Below are 19,122 nucleotides of genomic sequence, written 5' to 3'. Positions count from 1 at the left end.
TGAAGAAGGTTGATTTTGTTGTGTTTATTGCGCAGGTGATTAATTGTACAGGACAAACTAACTAAACAAAAAATCGAAATAATTGTGAAAGCGGCTAAAAGGTTCTTGGATCTCCAGGACTTCACGGCTGAAACATTGCAGGGAATATTGTCTGAAGATGCTCCCCCCCTCTCAGGCCCCTGAGCCTGTGTACGCAGCTGATTACATTGACTTTAGGTTTTTGAGAATAATATGAGTGTTCTATTATTATTATTATTATTTTATTTTTTTGTTGTTAAAGTATCTCAGTTTTCACCCCACCCAGTAGGTGGGGGCAATACACCTTTTTGGATGTAGTTTGCCAATAAAACCTTAAAGAAGAAGAAGAAGGGACACATGGGTGTATTCTGAGATTGACATAGCTACATCCCGCCCAGAAAAGAACACAGATTGCAACACCAGCACCTGGACAACCGATTATATTTGATATTGCAAATGTTTGGAACAGCATTGTGCTGTTGAGTGAACCCTATCGTGAACGTAACTCACATTGTTGTTGTCCCGTTGTGGTGATTTCAAATAGTGCTCCATAAACCACGTCCTAGTGGGCAAAGCTAGGCATGTTGCACTGGTTAATATGGAGAAAAGCCTCTTATTTCACAATGGGTCCGCCATGGTTCTGCCTAGCCGAGTTATACTAATATATTTGAGAACAGTGTATTGCAGTTAATTTCATCTTTGACTTAATAAGTAAAATATCTTTGAGTAGAATATCTTTGAGTAGAATATCTTTGAGTCCTAAACAGGGAAACAACAACAAGTCAGACAGTTCACAATAGAAAATACCCAGTTCACAATAGAACATATCAGAGGGGGGCATTGTTTAGCCTACTGCCTAAATTATTGGGATCATCTGGTTACCACCAGTGTTTGGAATAAATTAGAAATAAAAATAGAGATTAAATGGTATTTTCTTTGAAAAGATGGACCTGGCTGAGAATAGAACACAAGATTTTCTGCCTGAGTGTGGGCTGTTTACCACAATTTTCTGGAAAAGTCCATAATTAACCTATACAGCTCTGGATCCATTGTCTTACCTTCTACCGCAACAACTTGTGTCAATGATATGTCCTTTTATAGAATAGACCATTAACAATGGCTGCATATCCATTGTTCTTCTTCTGAAGTGTGGACTTGCACATCTATTCTCATCTCAGGGATTTAACAATGGGGTAAAGTAGCTCAAGCCAATGCTTACACATATCCAGTACTTGGATATCCATGAGGAGAGGGATGGACAATTGGTATGCAGCCATTGATTTCAGAGGGCACCCTATTCCCTATACATAGTGCACTAATTTTGACCATGGTCTGTTTTATCAAGAAGCTCAATGTATTCCAAACACTGGTGGTAATCAGATGATCCCAATAATTGAGATAGTAAATGATGCCCCCGTCTGGTATGTTCTATTGCGCACTGTCTGGGACTCGTTGTTTCCCTGTTTACTAATAGATTTGAACTTATTAAGTCAAAGACTAAATTAACTGCAATACACTGGTCTCAAATATATATGCATAACTAGGCTACACAGAACCAGTGGTGTAAAGTACTTAAGTAAAACTACTTTACTATTTATATTTTTGACAACTTTTATTTCACAACATTCCTAAGGAAAATAATGTACACTGAACAAAAATATAAACACAACATGCAACAATTTCAAAGATTTTACTCAGTTACAGTTCATATAAGGAAATCAGTCAATTTAAATAAATTCATTAGGCCCTAATCTATGGATTCCACATGACTGGTAATACAGATATGCATCTGTTGGTCACAGATACCAAAAAAAAAAAGGTAGGGCCGTGGATCAGAAAACCAGTCAGTATCTGGTGTGACCACCATTTGCCTCATGCAGCGCAACACATCTCCTTCGTATAGAGTTGATCAGGCTGTTGATTGTGGAATTGGCTGTGCGATGTTGCTGGACATTGGCAGGAACTGGAACATGCTGTCGTACACGTCGATCCAGAGCATCCCAAACATGCTCAATGGGTGACATGTCTGGTGAGTATGCAGACCATTAAAGAACTGGGACATTTTCAGCTTCCAGGAATTGTGTACAGATCTTTGCGACATGGGGCCGTGCATTATCATGCTGAAACATGAATGGCACATCAATGGGCCTCAGGATCTCGTCACGGTATCTCTGTGTATTCAAATTTCCATAGATAAAACGCAATTGTGTTCGTTGTCCGTAGCTTATGCTTGCCAGTACCATAACCCCACCATGAGGTACGCTGTTCACAACGTTGACATCAACAACCTGCTCGCCCACATGACGCCATACACCCTGTCTGCCATCAGTTGAAATTGGGATTCATCTGTGAAGAGCACACTTCTCCAGCGTGCCAGTGGCCATTTTTCCACTGAAGGAAGTTACAACGCCGAACTGCAGTCAGGTCAAAACCCTGGTGAGGACAACGACCATTCAGATGAGCTTCCCTGAGATGGTTTTTGACCGTTTGTGCTGAAATTCTTCTGTTGTGCAAACCCACAGTTTAATCAGCTGTCTGGGTGGCACTGTATATTGATTTTCTATTATTTAAGATACATTGCATGCCATGTCCATTTGAAAAAGGTTTGTGGAAATGTACTGTAAATTATTGTGTGTTCTAAATATATCAGATAACGAGGGCCGGTCCTGGTCACCTGGATACACTGGGGATGAGAAATCAAATCCAGTCAAATCAAATTGTCATGTACTTGCAGGCTTCTGACAGTGCAATGGTGACAAAAGTGACATTGTAATCAAATACTGTAAGTAACATAGGAAAGCAATCAAATAAGTGCACAAAACATTACGAACGCCTTCCTAATATTGAGTTGCACCCCCTTTTGCCCTCAGAACAGCCTAAATCCGTCAGGCATGGACTCTACAAGCTGTCGAAAGCGTTTCACAGGGATGCTGGCCCATGTTGACTCCAATGCTTCCCACAGTTGTGTCAAGTTGGCTGGATGTCTTGATACACACGGGAAACTGTTGAGCGTAAAAAACGCAGCAGCGTTGCAGTTCTTGACACACTCAAACCGGTGCGCCTGGCACCTAGTACCATAACCCATTCAAAGGCACTTAAATATTTTGTCTTGCCCATTCACCCTCTGAATGGCACACATACACAATCCATGTCTCAATTGTCTCAAGGCCTAAAAATCCTTCTTTAACCTGTCTCCTCCCCTTGATCTACACTGATTGAAGTGGATTTAACAGGTGACATGGAAAGAGCAGGTGTTCCTAATGTTTTGTACACAGTGTATAACATACTAATAAAAATACGAAATAAACTAAATCAAATACAAGAGGCATGCAGATAAAATAAAATAAGATATAAATAGCAGCGTATAATTATTATTATTTATTTTTTGGTATTTTACCCCCTTTTTCTCCCCAATTTTGATCTTGTCTCATCGCTACAACTCCCCAACAGGCTTGGGACAGGCGAAGGTCGAGTCATGCGTCCTCCGAAACATGACCCGCCAAACCGCGCTTCTTAACACCCGCCCGCTTAACCCGGAAGCCAGCTGCACCAATGTGTCAGAGGAAACACAGTTCAACTCACAACCGAAGTCCGCCTGCAGGCGCCCGGCCCGCCACAAGGAGTCGCTACAGTGCGATGAGCCAAATAAAGCCCCCCTGGCCAAACCCTCCCCTAACCCGGATGACGCTGGGCCAATTGTGCGCCGCCCTATGGGTCTCTCGGTCACGGCCGGTTGTGACACAGCCTGGGCTTGAACACGGGTCTGTAGTGATGCCTCAAGCACTGCGATGCAGTGCCTTAGACCGCTGCGCCACTCGGGAGGCAGCAGCATCGAATTATATAAAAGTATATACATTAGTAGTGCAGTAAGGTGACATAACTGTTGTATTGGTCCGGTAGACAAAAGTGATTTCTGTAGCTCAGCTGGTAGAGCGCGGCGCTTGTAACGCCAGGGTAGTGGGTTCGATCCCCGGGACCACCCATACACAAAAATGTATGCACACATGACTGTAAGTCGCTTTGGATAAAAGCGTCTGCTAAATGGCATATTATTATTATTATTATTATTTCAGTGTGTACAAAATATGAAAGTGTGTGGAAGGGTGCAGTAGTCAGCCCAGAGTTCAGCTGTTGAAACAGTCTTATGGCTTTGGGGTAGAGGCTGGCTTTGAGACAGGTGGTCCGAGACTTGATGTTGACCCTCACTGCAGCGGATCCCTCTCCCCTGTGTGCCACTGCCTCCCGACTTCACAATCAGAGGCCCCTTTCAGGTAATGGGTGACCTGAATCTGGACCCCCTCATCCCTGGCATCCCGGGTTGCAGGGTTTTTCCAAATGGCTCCTATACACAAAGAAAGAACATTGAGTTACATTTGAATCACACATGGTCTTACACATGAGTTTAAGAATGTAATTAAAAGTAGAGAGAACAAACAACACATTTAATAATATCGAAACTTACTGTGAAGAATTGACTTCAGAAACAAGTCCCCGAAACAGGCCTTATCCCCTGTACCAGTCTAGGTTGTGAAGATGGCAAGATGGTTTGACAGAATGCAATGTAGCATCCGCCACACTGTCAACTTCAGGTCCTTGGCACCCATTGCAGACAGAAACCTAAGCTACAAAATGCAAGAAGTATTAGAAGTGACACACTATGTTAACATATTTACCTCCCCACCCCCTTTATTTTATATACATTTATTGGGACAGTCTGTAAAGACAGATGGCAGATATTTCCAATAAGTATTTACATTTAAGTTGGTAAGAGTTTTGTTCTTACCTTCATGTTTGCGGCCCAAACTTGGCACAGTTGGCCCGTTGTAGTTTCTCACTCCTGGCGCTGTTTGAAACAATAACGTTACATTGAAAATAAGTAAATACTGTGCAAGAAGGAACAGATAAGCAAAGTCTCATCTGGGCGTAGGTGCTTTTAGCAATGTGGGTGTATTTACATACACTAGCATTGCTTTCAATTGTATTGGGTGTCCAGGCACGTGCACAGATAGGGGTCTTCCTTTGCCCTTCCAGTCTCCAAAGTGCCCTTTTGGGTGGTGGTATAATTTCCCCCGAAATAATTACATTTACATTTACATTTTAGTCATTTAGCAGACGCTCTTATCCAGAGCGACTTACATTTTTTTAATTATATATATTTTTTTTCATACTGGCCCCCTGTGGGAATCGAACCCACAACCCTGGCGTTGCAAACGCCATGCTCTACCAACTGAGCTACATCCCTGCCGGCCATTCCCTCCCCTACCCTGGACGACGCTGGGCCAATTGTGCGCCGCCCCATGGGTCTTGTTTTGTATAGATTTCTTGTCATTGTTGTTCGGAACCCACTGGCCGCAAGTCGTCGTCAAGTTCGCCAGTTGATCTGCTGCCTTTCTCCCAGTCTACCCTGTACAGAAATTGTGCGCACCTGGTATCCAAACATGCATGGCTTGAGAGATGCAGTCACCGGTCCAGTGTGTGTAGCTAGCTACCTAGTTTAAATATCAACAGTAGCCTACTGCCACAGCAGCATAACATTTGATTAACACTTGATAACACTTGATTTAGCCAACATCATCATCAATATTCGGTCTGGTTGGCTGATACGACATAGAGGCAGAACGACATAGAGGTAAATCACAATCAGTAAAAGAAATCGAGCTCGCTAACTAGCAGATTTACATCACACATCAATGTTCAGCTGATTGCCCACCCTCTTTTCCCAATGCCAATCATGTCTTTAGGAGGCACTGTAACTAGCTTGCTTACAATTTGTGATGATGAGTGAGTATGTTGCAGCAGAAATAAATAGACATAGGCTCAAAAATGTATATATTTTTTGTACAGAGGCATTTGGTATGTTATGAATTTCGAGATATGAATTATGAATTTTGAGTACCTGAAAGGTCTGTGAATGTGTAGCAGGTGATTTGGACGGAGTCAGGCGCAGGAGGGTAAATCACAGAATAAATGGTTTATTTGGCAAATACAGCAATGCGTAAAACACTACAGTGCGGTATAACGGCGCACTGGAGAAAACAAAGCACACGGGTGAATATCCCGGCAATACAAATATATAAAGCTTCACCGAGCTATCGTCACCTCCACAATAAACAATCACACACAAAGACATGGGGGGCAGAGGGAACACTTATACAGGTACTAATGAGGGGATATGAACCAGGTGTGTGTAAAAACAAGACAAAACAAATGGAATGATGAGATGAGATGAGGAGCGGCAGTGGCTAGAAGGCCGGTGACGACGAACGACGAAGCCTGCCCGAACAAGGAGAGGAGGCAGCTTCGGAAGAAGTTGTGACAGTACCCACCCCTTGACACGCAGCTCCAGCAGCGCGCCGACACCGGCCTCGGGGACAGACAGGAGGACGTAGAGCAGGGCGAGCCTGATGGCGACGGTGGAAATCCCGCAACAGGGAGGGATCGAGGACATCCCTCACCGGGACCCAGCACCGCTCCTCCAGACCGTACCTCTCCCCCTCCACGAGGTACTGAAGGCCCCCCACCCGATGCCTCGAATCCAGGATGGAACGGACGGAGTACGCCGGGGCCCCCTCGATGTCCAAAGGGTGCGGAGGGACCGCCCGCACCTCAGACTCCTGGAGCGGACCAGCCACCACTGGCCTGAGGAGAGACACATGAAACGAGGGGTTAATATGGTAATCAGGAGGGAGTAGTAACCTATACGTAACCTTGTTTACTCTCCTCAGGATTTCGAACAGCCCCGCAAACCGCGGGCTCAGCTTCCGGCAGGGCAGCCAGAGGGGCAGGTTCCGGGTTGAGAGCCAGACCCGATCACCCAGTACAAAGACCGGGGCCTCACTGCGGTGGCGGTCAGCATTCCACGTCTCCTCCGCATGCCGAAACCAGTCGTCCACCACAAGAGCTTCGATCTGGCTCTGATGCCACGGTACCAGGACCGGCTGATACCCTAAAACACATTGAAATGGAGACAGGTTAGTGGAGGAGTGGCGGAGAGAGTTCTGGGCATATTCGGCCCATGGCAAGAACACTGACCACTCCCCCGGCCGGTCCTGGCAGTAGGACCGCAGGAACCTACCCACATCCTGATTCACCCGTTCCACCTGCCCATTAGATTCAGGGTGAAACCCAGAGGTCAGGCTGATTTGTTTACAAATGTTAGAATATTTCTTCCACTTTGACATTACAGAGTATTTTGTGTTGATCATAGACGAAAAAGGACAACTTTGTAACACACAAAATGTGGAAAACGTCAAGGGGTGTGAATACCTTATGAAGGCACTGTAAATAGATAAATTATTATTTAAATAATTAATCCCACTTTCTTTCATTTGATTCATTTACATTTTAGTGCCTTCGGAAAGTATTCAGACCCCTTGACTTTTTCCACACTTTGTTACGTTACAGCCTTATTCTAAAATGGATTTTAAAAAACAATTTCCTCAGCAATCTACACACAATACCCCATAATGACAAAGCAAAAACAGGTTTTTAGACATTTTTTCAAATTTATTAAAAATTAAAAACAGAAATACCTTAGTTACATAAGTATACAGACCCTTTGCTATGAGACTCGAAATTGAGCTTAGGTGCATCCTGTTTCCTTTTATCATCCTTGAGATGTTTCTACAACTTGATTGGAGTCCACCTGTGGTAAAATCAATTGATTGGACATGATTTGGAAAGGCACACACCTGTCTATGTAAGGTCCCACAGTTGACAGTGCATGTCAGAGCAAAAACCAAGCCATGAGGTCGAAGGAATTGTCTGTAGAGCTCCGAGAAAGGATTGTGTCGAGGCACAGATCTGGGGAAGGGTACCAAAAAACGTCTGCAGCATTGAAGGTTCCCAAGAACACAGTGGCCTCCATCATTCTTAAATGGAAGAAGTTTGGAACCACCAAGACTCTTCCTAGAGCTGGCCGCCCGGCCAAACTGAGAAATCGGGGGAGAAGGGCCTTGGTCAGGGAGGTGACCAATAACCCGATGGTCACTCTGACAGAGCTCTAGAGTTCCTCTGTGGAGATGGGAGAATCTTCCAGAATGACAACCATCTCTGCAGCACTCCACCAATCAGGCCTTTATGGTAGCGTGGCCAGACGGAAGCCACTCCTCAATAAAAAGGCACATGACAGCCTGCTTGGAGTTTGCCAAAAGGCACCTAAAGACTCTCAGACCATGAGAAACAAGATTCTTGGGTCTGATGAAACCAAGATTGAACTCTTTGGCCTGAATGCCAAGCGTCACGTCTGGAGGAAACCTGGCACCATCCCTACGGTGAAGCATGGTGGTGGCAGCATCATGCTGTGGGAATGTTTTTCAGTGGCAGGGACTGGGAGACTAGTCAGGATCGAGGGAAAGATGAACAGAGAAAAGTACAGAGAGATCCTTGATGAAAACCTGCTCCAGGGTGCTCAGGACTTCAGACTGGGGCGAAGGTTCACCTTCCAACAGGACAACGACCCTAAGCACACAGCCAAGACAACGCAGGAGTGGCTTCGGGACAAGTCTCTGAATGTCCTTGAGTGGCCCAGCCAGAGCCCGGACTTGAACACGATCGAACATCTCTGGAGAGACCTGAAAATAGCTGTGCAGCAATGCTCCCCATCCAACCTGACAGAGCTTGAGAGGATCTGCAGAGAAGAATGTGAGAAACACCTCAAATACAGGTGTGCCAAGCTTGTAGCGTCATAGCCAAGAAGACTCGAGGCTGTAATCGCTGCCAAAGGTGCTTCAACAAAGTACTGAGTAAAAGGTCTGAATACTTATGTAAATTTGATATTTCCGGGGGTTTTTTGGTATAAATTTGTAAAATTGTCTAAAAATACGGTTTTGCTTTGTCATTATGGGGTATTGTGTGTAGATTGATGAGGGGAAAAACCAATTTAATCCATTTTAGAATAAGGCTGTAATGTAACAAAATGTGAAAAGTCAAGGGGTCTGAACACTTTCCGAATGCACTGTATATTATTTCTTCAGTTGTTAGGGGTTCAAGCAGCGAAGCTGGTGAAACCCTATTGTATTTGTTGGCATGATTATTATATTTCTTCTGCCGATTTGGTGAAAAAATGCAAATTCCCGTGAGATAGTAAGGCCTAGGAGGTTGCAACTTTGCATGAAGGTAATGGGTAGGGGTGTAATATGGTCACGGTTTGGTTTCGGTACAGCTGGAAAATGAAATGCCAACAGTTACTGTAGTTCATTTTTGTTTATTTAAGAAAATACAAAGTGTTATTATTCCTGATTCCATAAAATGCCTGATGAGAGCACTATCAGGAATACCAACACTTCTTAAATGAAAACACACTATTTCTCAACAACAACACTAAAATAAAGTGCAATATGCGTGTGAAATCAATATGTAAACATGGCTCAGACATTGTATAGGCCTATCATTTTTTCTTACTTAATGATGTCGGCGTAAATGTGTCAACATGTTTGAGGTGTTGCCAGCTGCATAGGTTATTCTGGTTGAGCAGTGCCGACATACTCTCTCTGTCCATCGCCATTGTAATCTACTGGAAAACCAAAATGTTCCCAAACTTGAGATTTAAATTATGGAGAATCCTCCTGGTTTATCAACACCACCACTCGACATCGTACAGAACTAGTTCCCGGCAGCACCTCACAAAAGGACAGTTTGAAATGTGCCAATTAAGATTCAAATTTTTATTACAACGTGCGCATAGTAAAGGTCTTCAGGGTTTCAACAGACCCAAAATTCCAAGATCCGACCCAGGACCCGAGCAGGTCCGGGTCCTAAATTCTAATTTTTGTCTCGGATCTAGGTCGGGTCTGATATAATTGCCACGGGTCTCGGGTATGTGCAATTAAAATGTATTTACCGACTAGACCCAATTGGGTGGGGAGAGAGAGAGAGAGAGAGAGAGAGAGAGAGAGAGAGAGAGAGAGAGAGAAAGGAGCCTTGGCCTAGGCTACTTTTGATTGCGAAGATGGAGTCCTTTTTCATTGAAGTAAAATGAAAGTTAGAGGAGAAAGAGTATAGTGAAAAGAAACCGACAAGGAGAATGTCCTCGGGGACAACTTTTAATATTGTAGTGGACAAAGATGAGAAGAACGTTGGCGCAGCCAAATGGACTGTGTGCAACTCGTTATTCAGGTTTGATGCAATTTTCTACCTTTCATTTATTTTCGTATTTATTATCAATTGTTTAGTCATTATTATTATTGTAAACTATTGTTATTTTATTTTTTATTGTAGGCCTTATTTAATAATCTAAACCAGTTCTTTAAATAGCCTGTTTGATTTGGTTAAGGCATTTTCATAGGCTACATTAAGTTCTGTCTTTATAATGTTGCGCTCCGTATTTAGTTTAAGGTTAACAGTAGGCCTGTTGTAAAATAAATAGCATTAGCCTATTGCTGTCATTTGTTGGGTAGGGCTACGGTATGCAATCACCTTTGTTGGTAATAGCTGCAATATAAGCCTGTTTTGTTTCATTCTGTTGGGCCATTTTCATTAGCCAAAGTTCCAGCTGTAATGTTCTGTTTGCTGTAATATAACATAATTATTGGTATGCACACTAAGCTACTCGCACTTAAACCATCAAAGGGCAAGATGCAAAACTTAATTTAATGCCGCAATATAGTAACCTGTTCGTATTTTCCTTATAAATAATGACTTGACTGACTTTTGATATTACCCTAATAAAGTTAAGCAACTTTTGTGAAGGTTTGGTGTGGTGTGGCTATTATTAGGCTTAGCTACTGCAGGCCTATGAAGGCACAGTTCTTGTGCTGACGTTGCTTCCAGAGGTAGTTTGGAACTCGGTAGTGAGTGTTGCAACCGAGGACAGACGATTTCTATGAGCTACGCGCTTCAGCACTCGACGGTCCCATTCTGTGAGCTTGTGTGGCCTACCACTTCGCGGCTGAGCCGTTGTTGCTCCTAGACGTTTCCACTTCACAATAACAGCACTTACAGTTGACCAGGGCAGCTCTAGCAGGGCAGAAATTTGACGAACTGACTTGTTGGAAAGGTGGCATCCTACGACCGTGCCACGTTGAAAGTCACTGAGCTCTTCAGTACGGGCCATTCTACTGCCAATGTTTTCCTATGGAGATTGGATGGCTGTGTGCTCGATTTTATACACCTGTCAGCAACGGGTGTCGCTGAAATAGCCGAATCCACTAATTTGAAGGGGTGTCCACATACTTTTGTATATATAGTGTACAAATGATATACTTACTCATGATATACTTCTGCCAGGTAAGCCTTCTTTTCAGTTAAAGCTGCAATATGTAACGTTTTGGGCGACCCTACCAAATTCACATAGAAATTTTAGGTATATACTGTATCTGTCATTCTCATTGAAAGGAAATCTAAGAAGTGGTAGATCTGTTCTATGTGCACTATTTCTATGCTTTCCATGCTTAAGTTTAGTTTTAAGTGGAATAGCCGGGGGGAGGAGAAAATGACGTTCTTTGAGAGGGCAAGAACGAGATGTACAGTATGTTAGGAGAAGTGCAGTATTATCAGAAGGAGACGTATACTTTGAATACTGAGGAGGAAAGGAGGGGAAAAGAGAGGCAGAGGAGGTCAAAGAGACTGAGGGAGGTAAAGGGTGAGCTTGAATCGATTGAAGATGGCAGAAAAAAAGGGAGATGGTTTGTCGAAGAAGAATGGTGGAAAGTATAAGCAGAGTGAGACGTATGCCGGATCGAGGTCTGGAGGCGAAATGGAAGTGAATGAGGGCAAATTATCGGAGGTGGCAGGTGTGGTGAAGTTCTCTGAGCCCGAGGCTTGCACAGATGGTAAGGATAAAAATGAGTGTGGGGGTTCCCAGTGTTTGTGATGCTCGTCGTTTGGTGCGACGCAGACAGGATGGCATGAGTGGTGACACAGAAGAGTCATTGTCTGTTCTTTTGAGTTTTGATGTTGAGTCTTTGCCCGACAAAGTGATGTTAGGATATTTCAGTTATCCCATACAAGCTTTTGTGCCGAATCCATTACATTGTTACAGGTGTCAAGCTTATGGGCAATTTACATCATATGATGCTGCGTTTTGCATCATATGATGCAAAATGCATCATACGGGCCAGATTTATGTATTTTGAAAGTTACATTCGGAAAGTATTCAGATCCCTTGACTTTTCCACATTTTGTCATGTTACAGCCTTATTCTAAAATGGATTAAATTGTTTTTTTCCCCTCATCAATCGTTGTCCTGTTGGAAGGTGAACCTTCACCCCAGTCTGAGGTCCTGAGTACTCTGGAGCAGGTTTTCATCAAGGATCTCTCAGTCCCTGCCACTGAAAAACATCCCCACAGCATGATGCTGCCACCACCATGCTTCACCGTAGGGATGGTGCCAGGTTTCCTCCAGACATGACGCTTGGCATTCAGGCCAAAGACTTCAATCTTAGTTTCATCTGACCAGAGAATCTTGTTTCTCATGGTCTGAGTGTCTTTAGGTGCCTTTTGGCACACTCCAAACGGGCTGTCATGTGCCTTTTACTGAGGAGTGGCATCCATCTGGCCAATCTACCATAAAGGCCTGATTGGTGGAGTGCTGCAGAGATGGTTGTATTTCTGGAAGGACCTCTGGAGCTCTGTCAGAGTGACCATCGGGTTCTTGGTCAACTCCCTGACCAAGGCCCTTCTCCCCCGATTGCTCAGGTTGGCCGGGCGGCCAGCGCTAGGAAGAGTCTTGGTGGTTCCAAACTTCTTCTATTTAAGAATGATAGAGGCCACTGTGTTCTTGGGGACCTTCAATGCTGTAGACATTTTTTGGTACCCTTCCCCAGATCTGTGCCTCGACACAATCCTGTCTCGGAGCTCTACAGACAATTCCTTCGACCTCATGGCTTGGTTTTTGCCCTGACATGCACTGTGAACTGTGGGACCTTATATAGACAGGTGTGTGCCTTTCCAAATCATGTCCAATCAATTGAATGTACCACAGGTGGACTCCAATGAAGTTGTAGAAACATCTCAAGGATGATGAATGGAAACAGGATGCACCTGAGCTCAATTTCGAGTCTCATAGCAAAGGGTCTGAAAACATTTTGGGACTATATCAACAATACCAAAAGATAGTTTTTGGTTGGAGTTTTCCTTTAATCAGTGTAGGGTTAGATGGCAGGCTATTTTTTGGGGGGGGGTGCCACTGCCTTTAAACCTCATCGAAGAAGAAGAAGTTAAAAAAATTTGCGTCTTCTATGTTCGGTTTTGTACACCAGCTTCAAATAGCTGAAAATACAATATTTTGGGTTATGGTAAATATATTCAACAGTGGTTTAGATGGTACAATGATTCTCTACCCCCTTCAAACTCAACTCTGGACCTTGAAACCAGTTCCACTGCTTTTTTTCCCATTGTTCCCCTCTAATCAGGGACTGATTTAGACCTGGGACACCAGGTGTGTGCAATTCATTATCAGGCAGAACAATGGATAATGTTAAGTTGCGTTGATTAGATAGTAGCTGGGAGCTTGCGGTGTCTGATACTTGTGAGATTTGTTTATGACAGTTTGCAGTAGTTTCAGAATTGTTTGGTGAGCTACTCATAGGTGGGCTGCGAGCTACTGGTAGCTTGTGATCGACCTGTTAGAGACCCCTGCTCTAGGGCTAGGCCAAAGCTTGTTTCCCTTAATATTTATTTTTAAAATATTCATATCATACAGTGGATGCTTATAGGCCTATATGCTTTCAATGCCTTGATGCATTTAGCGCTGAAATCTCCGACAGCTGAACCGCCAGGTAAACAATTATTGTTTCAGTAAAGTAAAGACCAATAAAACAATAGACTATAAGATTTTGAATATGCTACACATCGAAACAACTAAAAGTATATTTTTTAAAAGTTGTCATAGGCAGTTTTTAAGGATAATTTGGCCAATATCGCTTGTTCATTGATGGCGCTGGCAGTGCCCAGTTGGAGGTTTCTTTCTCTCTCTCTTTTTACTCTCGGATCTGAGCGGGTCTCTCGATCCGAACCAGCACGGGTCTGTTTGGGTCTGTTTTCCTTTTCGGAACTGGTCTGAAGGTCCTTGGGTCCATTCGGAACGGGTCTCCATTAAATTTTTTTTTATTTATGCATATCGGGTCGGGTGGGAAAGCCCCAGATCCATTTTGAAACGGGTCCAAAAAGTTGACCTCTAGCACATAGGGTCTAGTTGGTTTAACGGAATAGCCTGAAATGTTTTTTTTTTTCAGCTCAGATTCATTAAAGAGGCATACAATGCAACATAGGCATAGCCTATAGGCCTAGTGTCTTTATATATTTTTTAAGTATTCATTTGGCATTTACAGTGTGGACCGAACAGAGGTCCCCATAACAAATAGTTCAGTACGAATACGTGTACCGTTACACCCCTAGTAATGGGCTAAGGGCCATACCCTCTCAAGCAATGACATGTCAATTGGCCACATGGTCGCACTATAAAAAGCGACTGAAGATGCAAACTTTGAAAGCTCACGCCCCTTACCCCATTTTAGCTAAAGTCCTGAAATTTGGTATATAGGTCCTTCTCCTCACAAGGAACACATTTGCCTCAAGGACCCATAAGGTCCACCATGATGGATTTTTTGTTGTTAAATTTGTGAAAAACACTTTCATGGGTAGTGCAGTTAAAACCATGTTTTCCTGTTTAAAAAAATTATATTTCCACACTATGAGGTCGAAACAACACTCTGAAAATGTGAAATGATAATAATGCCCTTTTTGTGTAAGACCTGTTTAAGAGCCTGTTCGGGTGGGATGTAATTTTGGCCTGCCACATAAAGTCACCTGCCGATCTGATTATAATAGACCAATTAATGTTCATCATTTATTTACATATTCCCTCCTAGTTTTGGTGCTGGTCCCACCCAAAATCAAGAGAGATTGTGTAATATGGCTGCCTTTGCACCGCATATCCAAACAATTACTTAGTCTGATTTGGCTTAGATGTATTTTTCATAATCAACTGTCAGAGAAGTTCAGTCGAACCTCCTGCACAGCACACTTTGCAACGGACTACATTGCAAATCAGGCTAGGTGTACATGCGGATTTCCCAACAGCTAAAGTTTTCATGTACCGAAATAAAAATACAAATGTTAATGTGTTTCCATCGCATTTTCAACTCTACCGATAGTTTTGCCACAAGAACTGTTGTGTTAAATAGCAAATGCATCTATCTTATGTAACCATACCAAACGTAACATAGCATACTAATTTGAGTGTCTCGGATTTACGTTTACTATGTTACTATGTCTATAAGGCCATTTGCGTTAAAAAGACATAGACTAGACGTTACATAGTAAACGTCAATCCTGGCTACTCAAATTAGTATGATATGTTACGTTTGGTATGGTTACATAAGATAGATGGTTACCTAAGGCAAAAATGAAAGTAGGGTGGTTGGTTGGAGTGGATGGGTGGGTGTATAACATAACATAACATACCAAATGGGTGATGGACATCCACAATTGAATACATACCGTATGAAACTTAACATATCATACTAAATGGAGTGTCTCGGATTTAAGTGCAGAATAATACGAAATGCTCTGAGACAGGTTGTAAAATCAGTACTCTTACTCTGAGATTCTTTGTGAATATGGGCCCTGGCCTGTCAGCATGCTGGCCTGTCAGCAATGCCACTCCACCTGAAATGCAAAACAACAAAAACATTCATAAAAAAGGTGCTTAGTCAGTTAGTAACTTAGCTAATGAAACACTCATGTAAATGTGCACATCACTGGAGAATAAAATGGATGAGCTCCGTTCGAGACTATCCTACCAACGGGACATAAAAAACTGTAATATCTTATGTTTCACTGAGTGGTGGCTGAACGACGACACGGATAATATACATTTGGCTGGGTTTTCCGTGCATCGGCAGGACAGAACAGCTACATCGGGTAAGACGAGGGGCAGGGGTGTGTGTCTATTTGTCAATAACAGCTGGTGCGAGATGTCTAATATTAAGGTAGTCTCAAGGTATTGCTCGCCTGAGGTAGAGTACCTCATGATAAGCTGTAGAGAGTTTTCATCTATATTTTTCATAGCCGTCTATTTACCACCACAAACCGACGCTGGCACTAAGACTGCACTCAACGAGCTGTATAAGGCCATAAGCAAACAAGAAAATGCTCATCCAGAAGCGGCACTCCTAGTGGCCGAGGACTTTAATGCAGGCAAACTACCAGCATGTCACATGTACAACCAGAGGGAAAAAAACTGTAGACCACCTTTCCTCCACACACAGAGACGCGTACAAAGCTCTCCCTCGCCCTCCATTTGGAAATTCTGACCATAATTCTATCCTCCTGATTCCTGCTTACAAGCAAAAACTAAAGCAGGAAGTACCAGTGACTCGCTCAATATGGAAGTGGTCAGATGATGCGGATGCTACGCTACAGGACTTTTGCTATCACAGACTGGAATATGTTCCGTGATTCATCCAATGGCATTAGGAGTACACCACCTCAGTCACCGGCTTCATCAATAAGTGCATCGATGACGTCGTCCCCACAGTGACCGTACGTACATATCCCAACCAGAAGCCATGGATTACAGGCAACATCCGCACCAGGCTAAAGGCTAGAGCTGGCGCTTTCAAGGAGCAGCACACTAATCCGGACGCTTATAAGAAATCCCGCTATGCCCTCAGACGAACCATCAAACAGGCAAAGCGTCAATACAGGACTAAGATTGAATCCTACTACACCGGCTCTGATGCTCGTCGGATGTGGCAGGGCTTGAAAACTATTACGGACTACAAAGGGAAACCCAGCCGCGAGCTGCCCAGTAACGCGAGTCTACCAGATGGGCTAAATGCCTTTTATGCTCGCTTCGAGGCAAGCAACACTGAAGCATGAATGAGAGCACCACCTCCCCCTGACCGAGTCTTTAATACCTACATGTTTCAAGCAGACCACCATAGTCCCTGTGCCCAAGAAAGCGAAGGTAACCTGCCTAAATGACTACCGCCCCGTAGCACTCACGTCGGTAGTCATTAAGTGCTTTGAAAGGCGATTTAAGTCAAAACTGTAACTAGGCCACTCAGGAACATTAAATGTTGTGTTGGTAAGCAACTCCAGTGTACATTTAGTCTTGTGTTTTAGGTTATTGTCCTGCTGAAAGGTGAATTTGTCTCCCAGTGTCTGTTGAACAAAGTTTTCCTCTAGGATTTTGCCTGTGCTTAGCTCTATTCCATTTATTTTTATCCTAAAAAATCCCTAGTCCTTGCCGATGACAAGCATACCCATAACATGATGGAGTCACGACCATGCTTGAAAATATGAAGAGTGATACTCAGTTATGTGTTGTGTTGGATTTGCCCCAAACATAATGCATTGTATTCAGGACATAAAGTGTATTTCTTTGCCACATTTCTTGCAGTTTTACTTTAGTCCCTTATTGCAAACAGGATGCATGTTTTGGAATATTTTATTCTGTACAGGCTTCATTCTTTTCACTCTGTCATTTAGGTTGGTATTGTGGAGTAACTACAATGTTGTTGATCCATCCTCAGTTTTCTATCACAGCCATTAAACTCTGTAACCGTTATAAAGTCACCATTGGCCTCATGGTGAAATCCCTGAGCGGTTTCCTTCCTCTCCGGCAACTGAGTTAGGAAGGACGCCTGTATCTCTGCAGTGACCGGATGTATTGATACATCATCCAAAGTGTAATTAATAACTTCACCATGCTTAAATGGATATTCAATGTCTGCTTTTTTTTTACCCATCTACCAATAGGTGCCCTTCTTTACGAGGTATTGGAAAACTTCCCTAGTCTTTGTGGTTGAATCTGTGTTTGAAATTCACTGCTCAACTGAGGGAGCTTACAGATAATTGTATGTGTGGGGTACAGAGATGAGGCAGTCATTCAAAAACCATGCATCTTAATATGTGACTTGTTAAGCAAATGTTTACTCCTGAACTTATTTAGGTTTTCCATAACAAAAGGGTTGAACACTTATTGACTCAATACATTTCAGCTTTACAATAATTAACATAATTCCACTTTGATGTTATGGGGTATTGTGTGTAGGCCAGTGATACAACATCTAAAATTAATTCATTTAAAATTCAGGCTGTAACACAACAAAATGTGGAAAAAGTCAAGGGGTGTTAATACTTTCTGAAGGCAGTGTTTATTGACTGAATGGGTGCCGCTAGTACAGTGGTATTCAAACTTTTTCAGCGGGGATCAAATTTTTTCCGCCAGATTTTCTCAGTGCCATTTTTTCTCAAGTATTTCTCACGACCCCACCTCAAATCTAATGACACAACCTTAAAATCTGTACATTTCGATTTTTACATTAACAAATAAGCTTCAATTCATTACATTTTCATCTCTTATCAAAATGAAAAGAAACCAATAAATACATGTACTCAATAACCTTTCTTTTTTCTAATGATCTTTCTCAAAAATGTTTGTATATTGTCCAATACAACAATCTGTACTCCAACATTTTTTTCAAGCTATGATCACTTATTGATGTCACTTGTTAAATCAACTTCAATCAGTGTAGATTAAGGGGAGAAGACAAATTAAGGAAGGATTTTTAAGCCTTGAGACAATTGAGACGTTCCATTCAGAGGGTGAATTGGCAAGACAAAATATTTAAGTACCTTTGAACGGGGTATGGTAGTAAGTGCCAGGCGCACCGGTTTGTGTCAAGAACTGCAACGCTGCTGGGTTTTTCACACTCAACAGTTTCCCATGTGTATCAAGAATGGTCCACCACCCAAAGGATATCCAGTCAACTTGACACAACTATGGGAAGCATCCCAGTGGAACACTTTTGACACCTTGTAGAGTCCATGCCCCGATGAATTGAGGCTGTTCTGAGGGCAAAGTGAGGGGGTGCAACTTAATATTAGGATGGTGTTCTTAATGTTTTTGTACACTCAGTGTACAGTCGTGGTCAAAAGTTTTGAGAATGACACAAATATTAATTTTCCCAAAGTCTGCTGCCACTGTTTTTATGATGATGCAATTTGCATATACTCCAGAATGTTATGAAGAGTGATCAGATGAATTGCAATTAATTGCAAAGTCCCTCTTAGCCATGAAAATGAACTTAATCCCAAAAAAACATTTCCACTGCATTTCAGCCCTGCCACAAAAGGACCAGCTGACATCATGTC

The 19,122-nt window shown here is 42.8% G+C and overlaps 1 protein-coding gene across 1 annotated transcript in view; it reads right to left on the bottom strand.

The window, feature by feature from the left end:
• Window positions 1–5,969: 5,969 nt before the first annotated feature.
• Window positions 5,970–19,122, bottom strand: part of LOC311132877 (uncharacterized protein) — a 28,411-nt gene continuing 15,258 nt past the window's right edge. Inside the window, exons 4-5 of the mRNA XM_084166239.1 lie at window positions 15,560–15,627; window positions 5,970–6,964 (exon numbers count right to left, since the gene is read on the bottom strand). Coding sequence (XP_084022365.1) covers window positions 6,773–6,964; window positions 15,560–15,627 — 260 coding nt within the window. The 3' untranslated portion in view covers window positions 5,970–6,772. The remainder of the gene's footprint in view (window positions 6,965–15,559; window positions 15,628–19,122) is intronic.

This window comes from Coregonus lavaretus, assembly GCF_964263955.1.
Source record: "Coregonus lavaretus genome assembly, chromosome: 7".
Classification (NCBI taxonomy): Eukaryota; Metazoa; Chordata; class Actinopteri; order Salmoniformes; family Salmonidae; genus Coregonus; species Coregonus lavaretus.
Note: the sequence above shows the minus strand (reverse complement) of the source record. Positions and strands in the feature narration are given on the sequence as shown.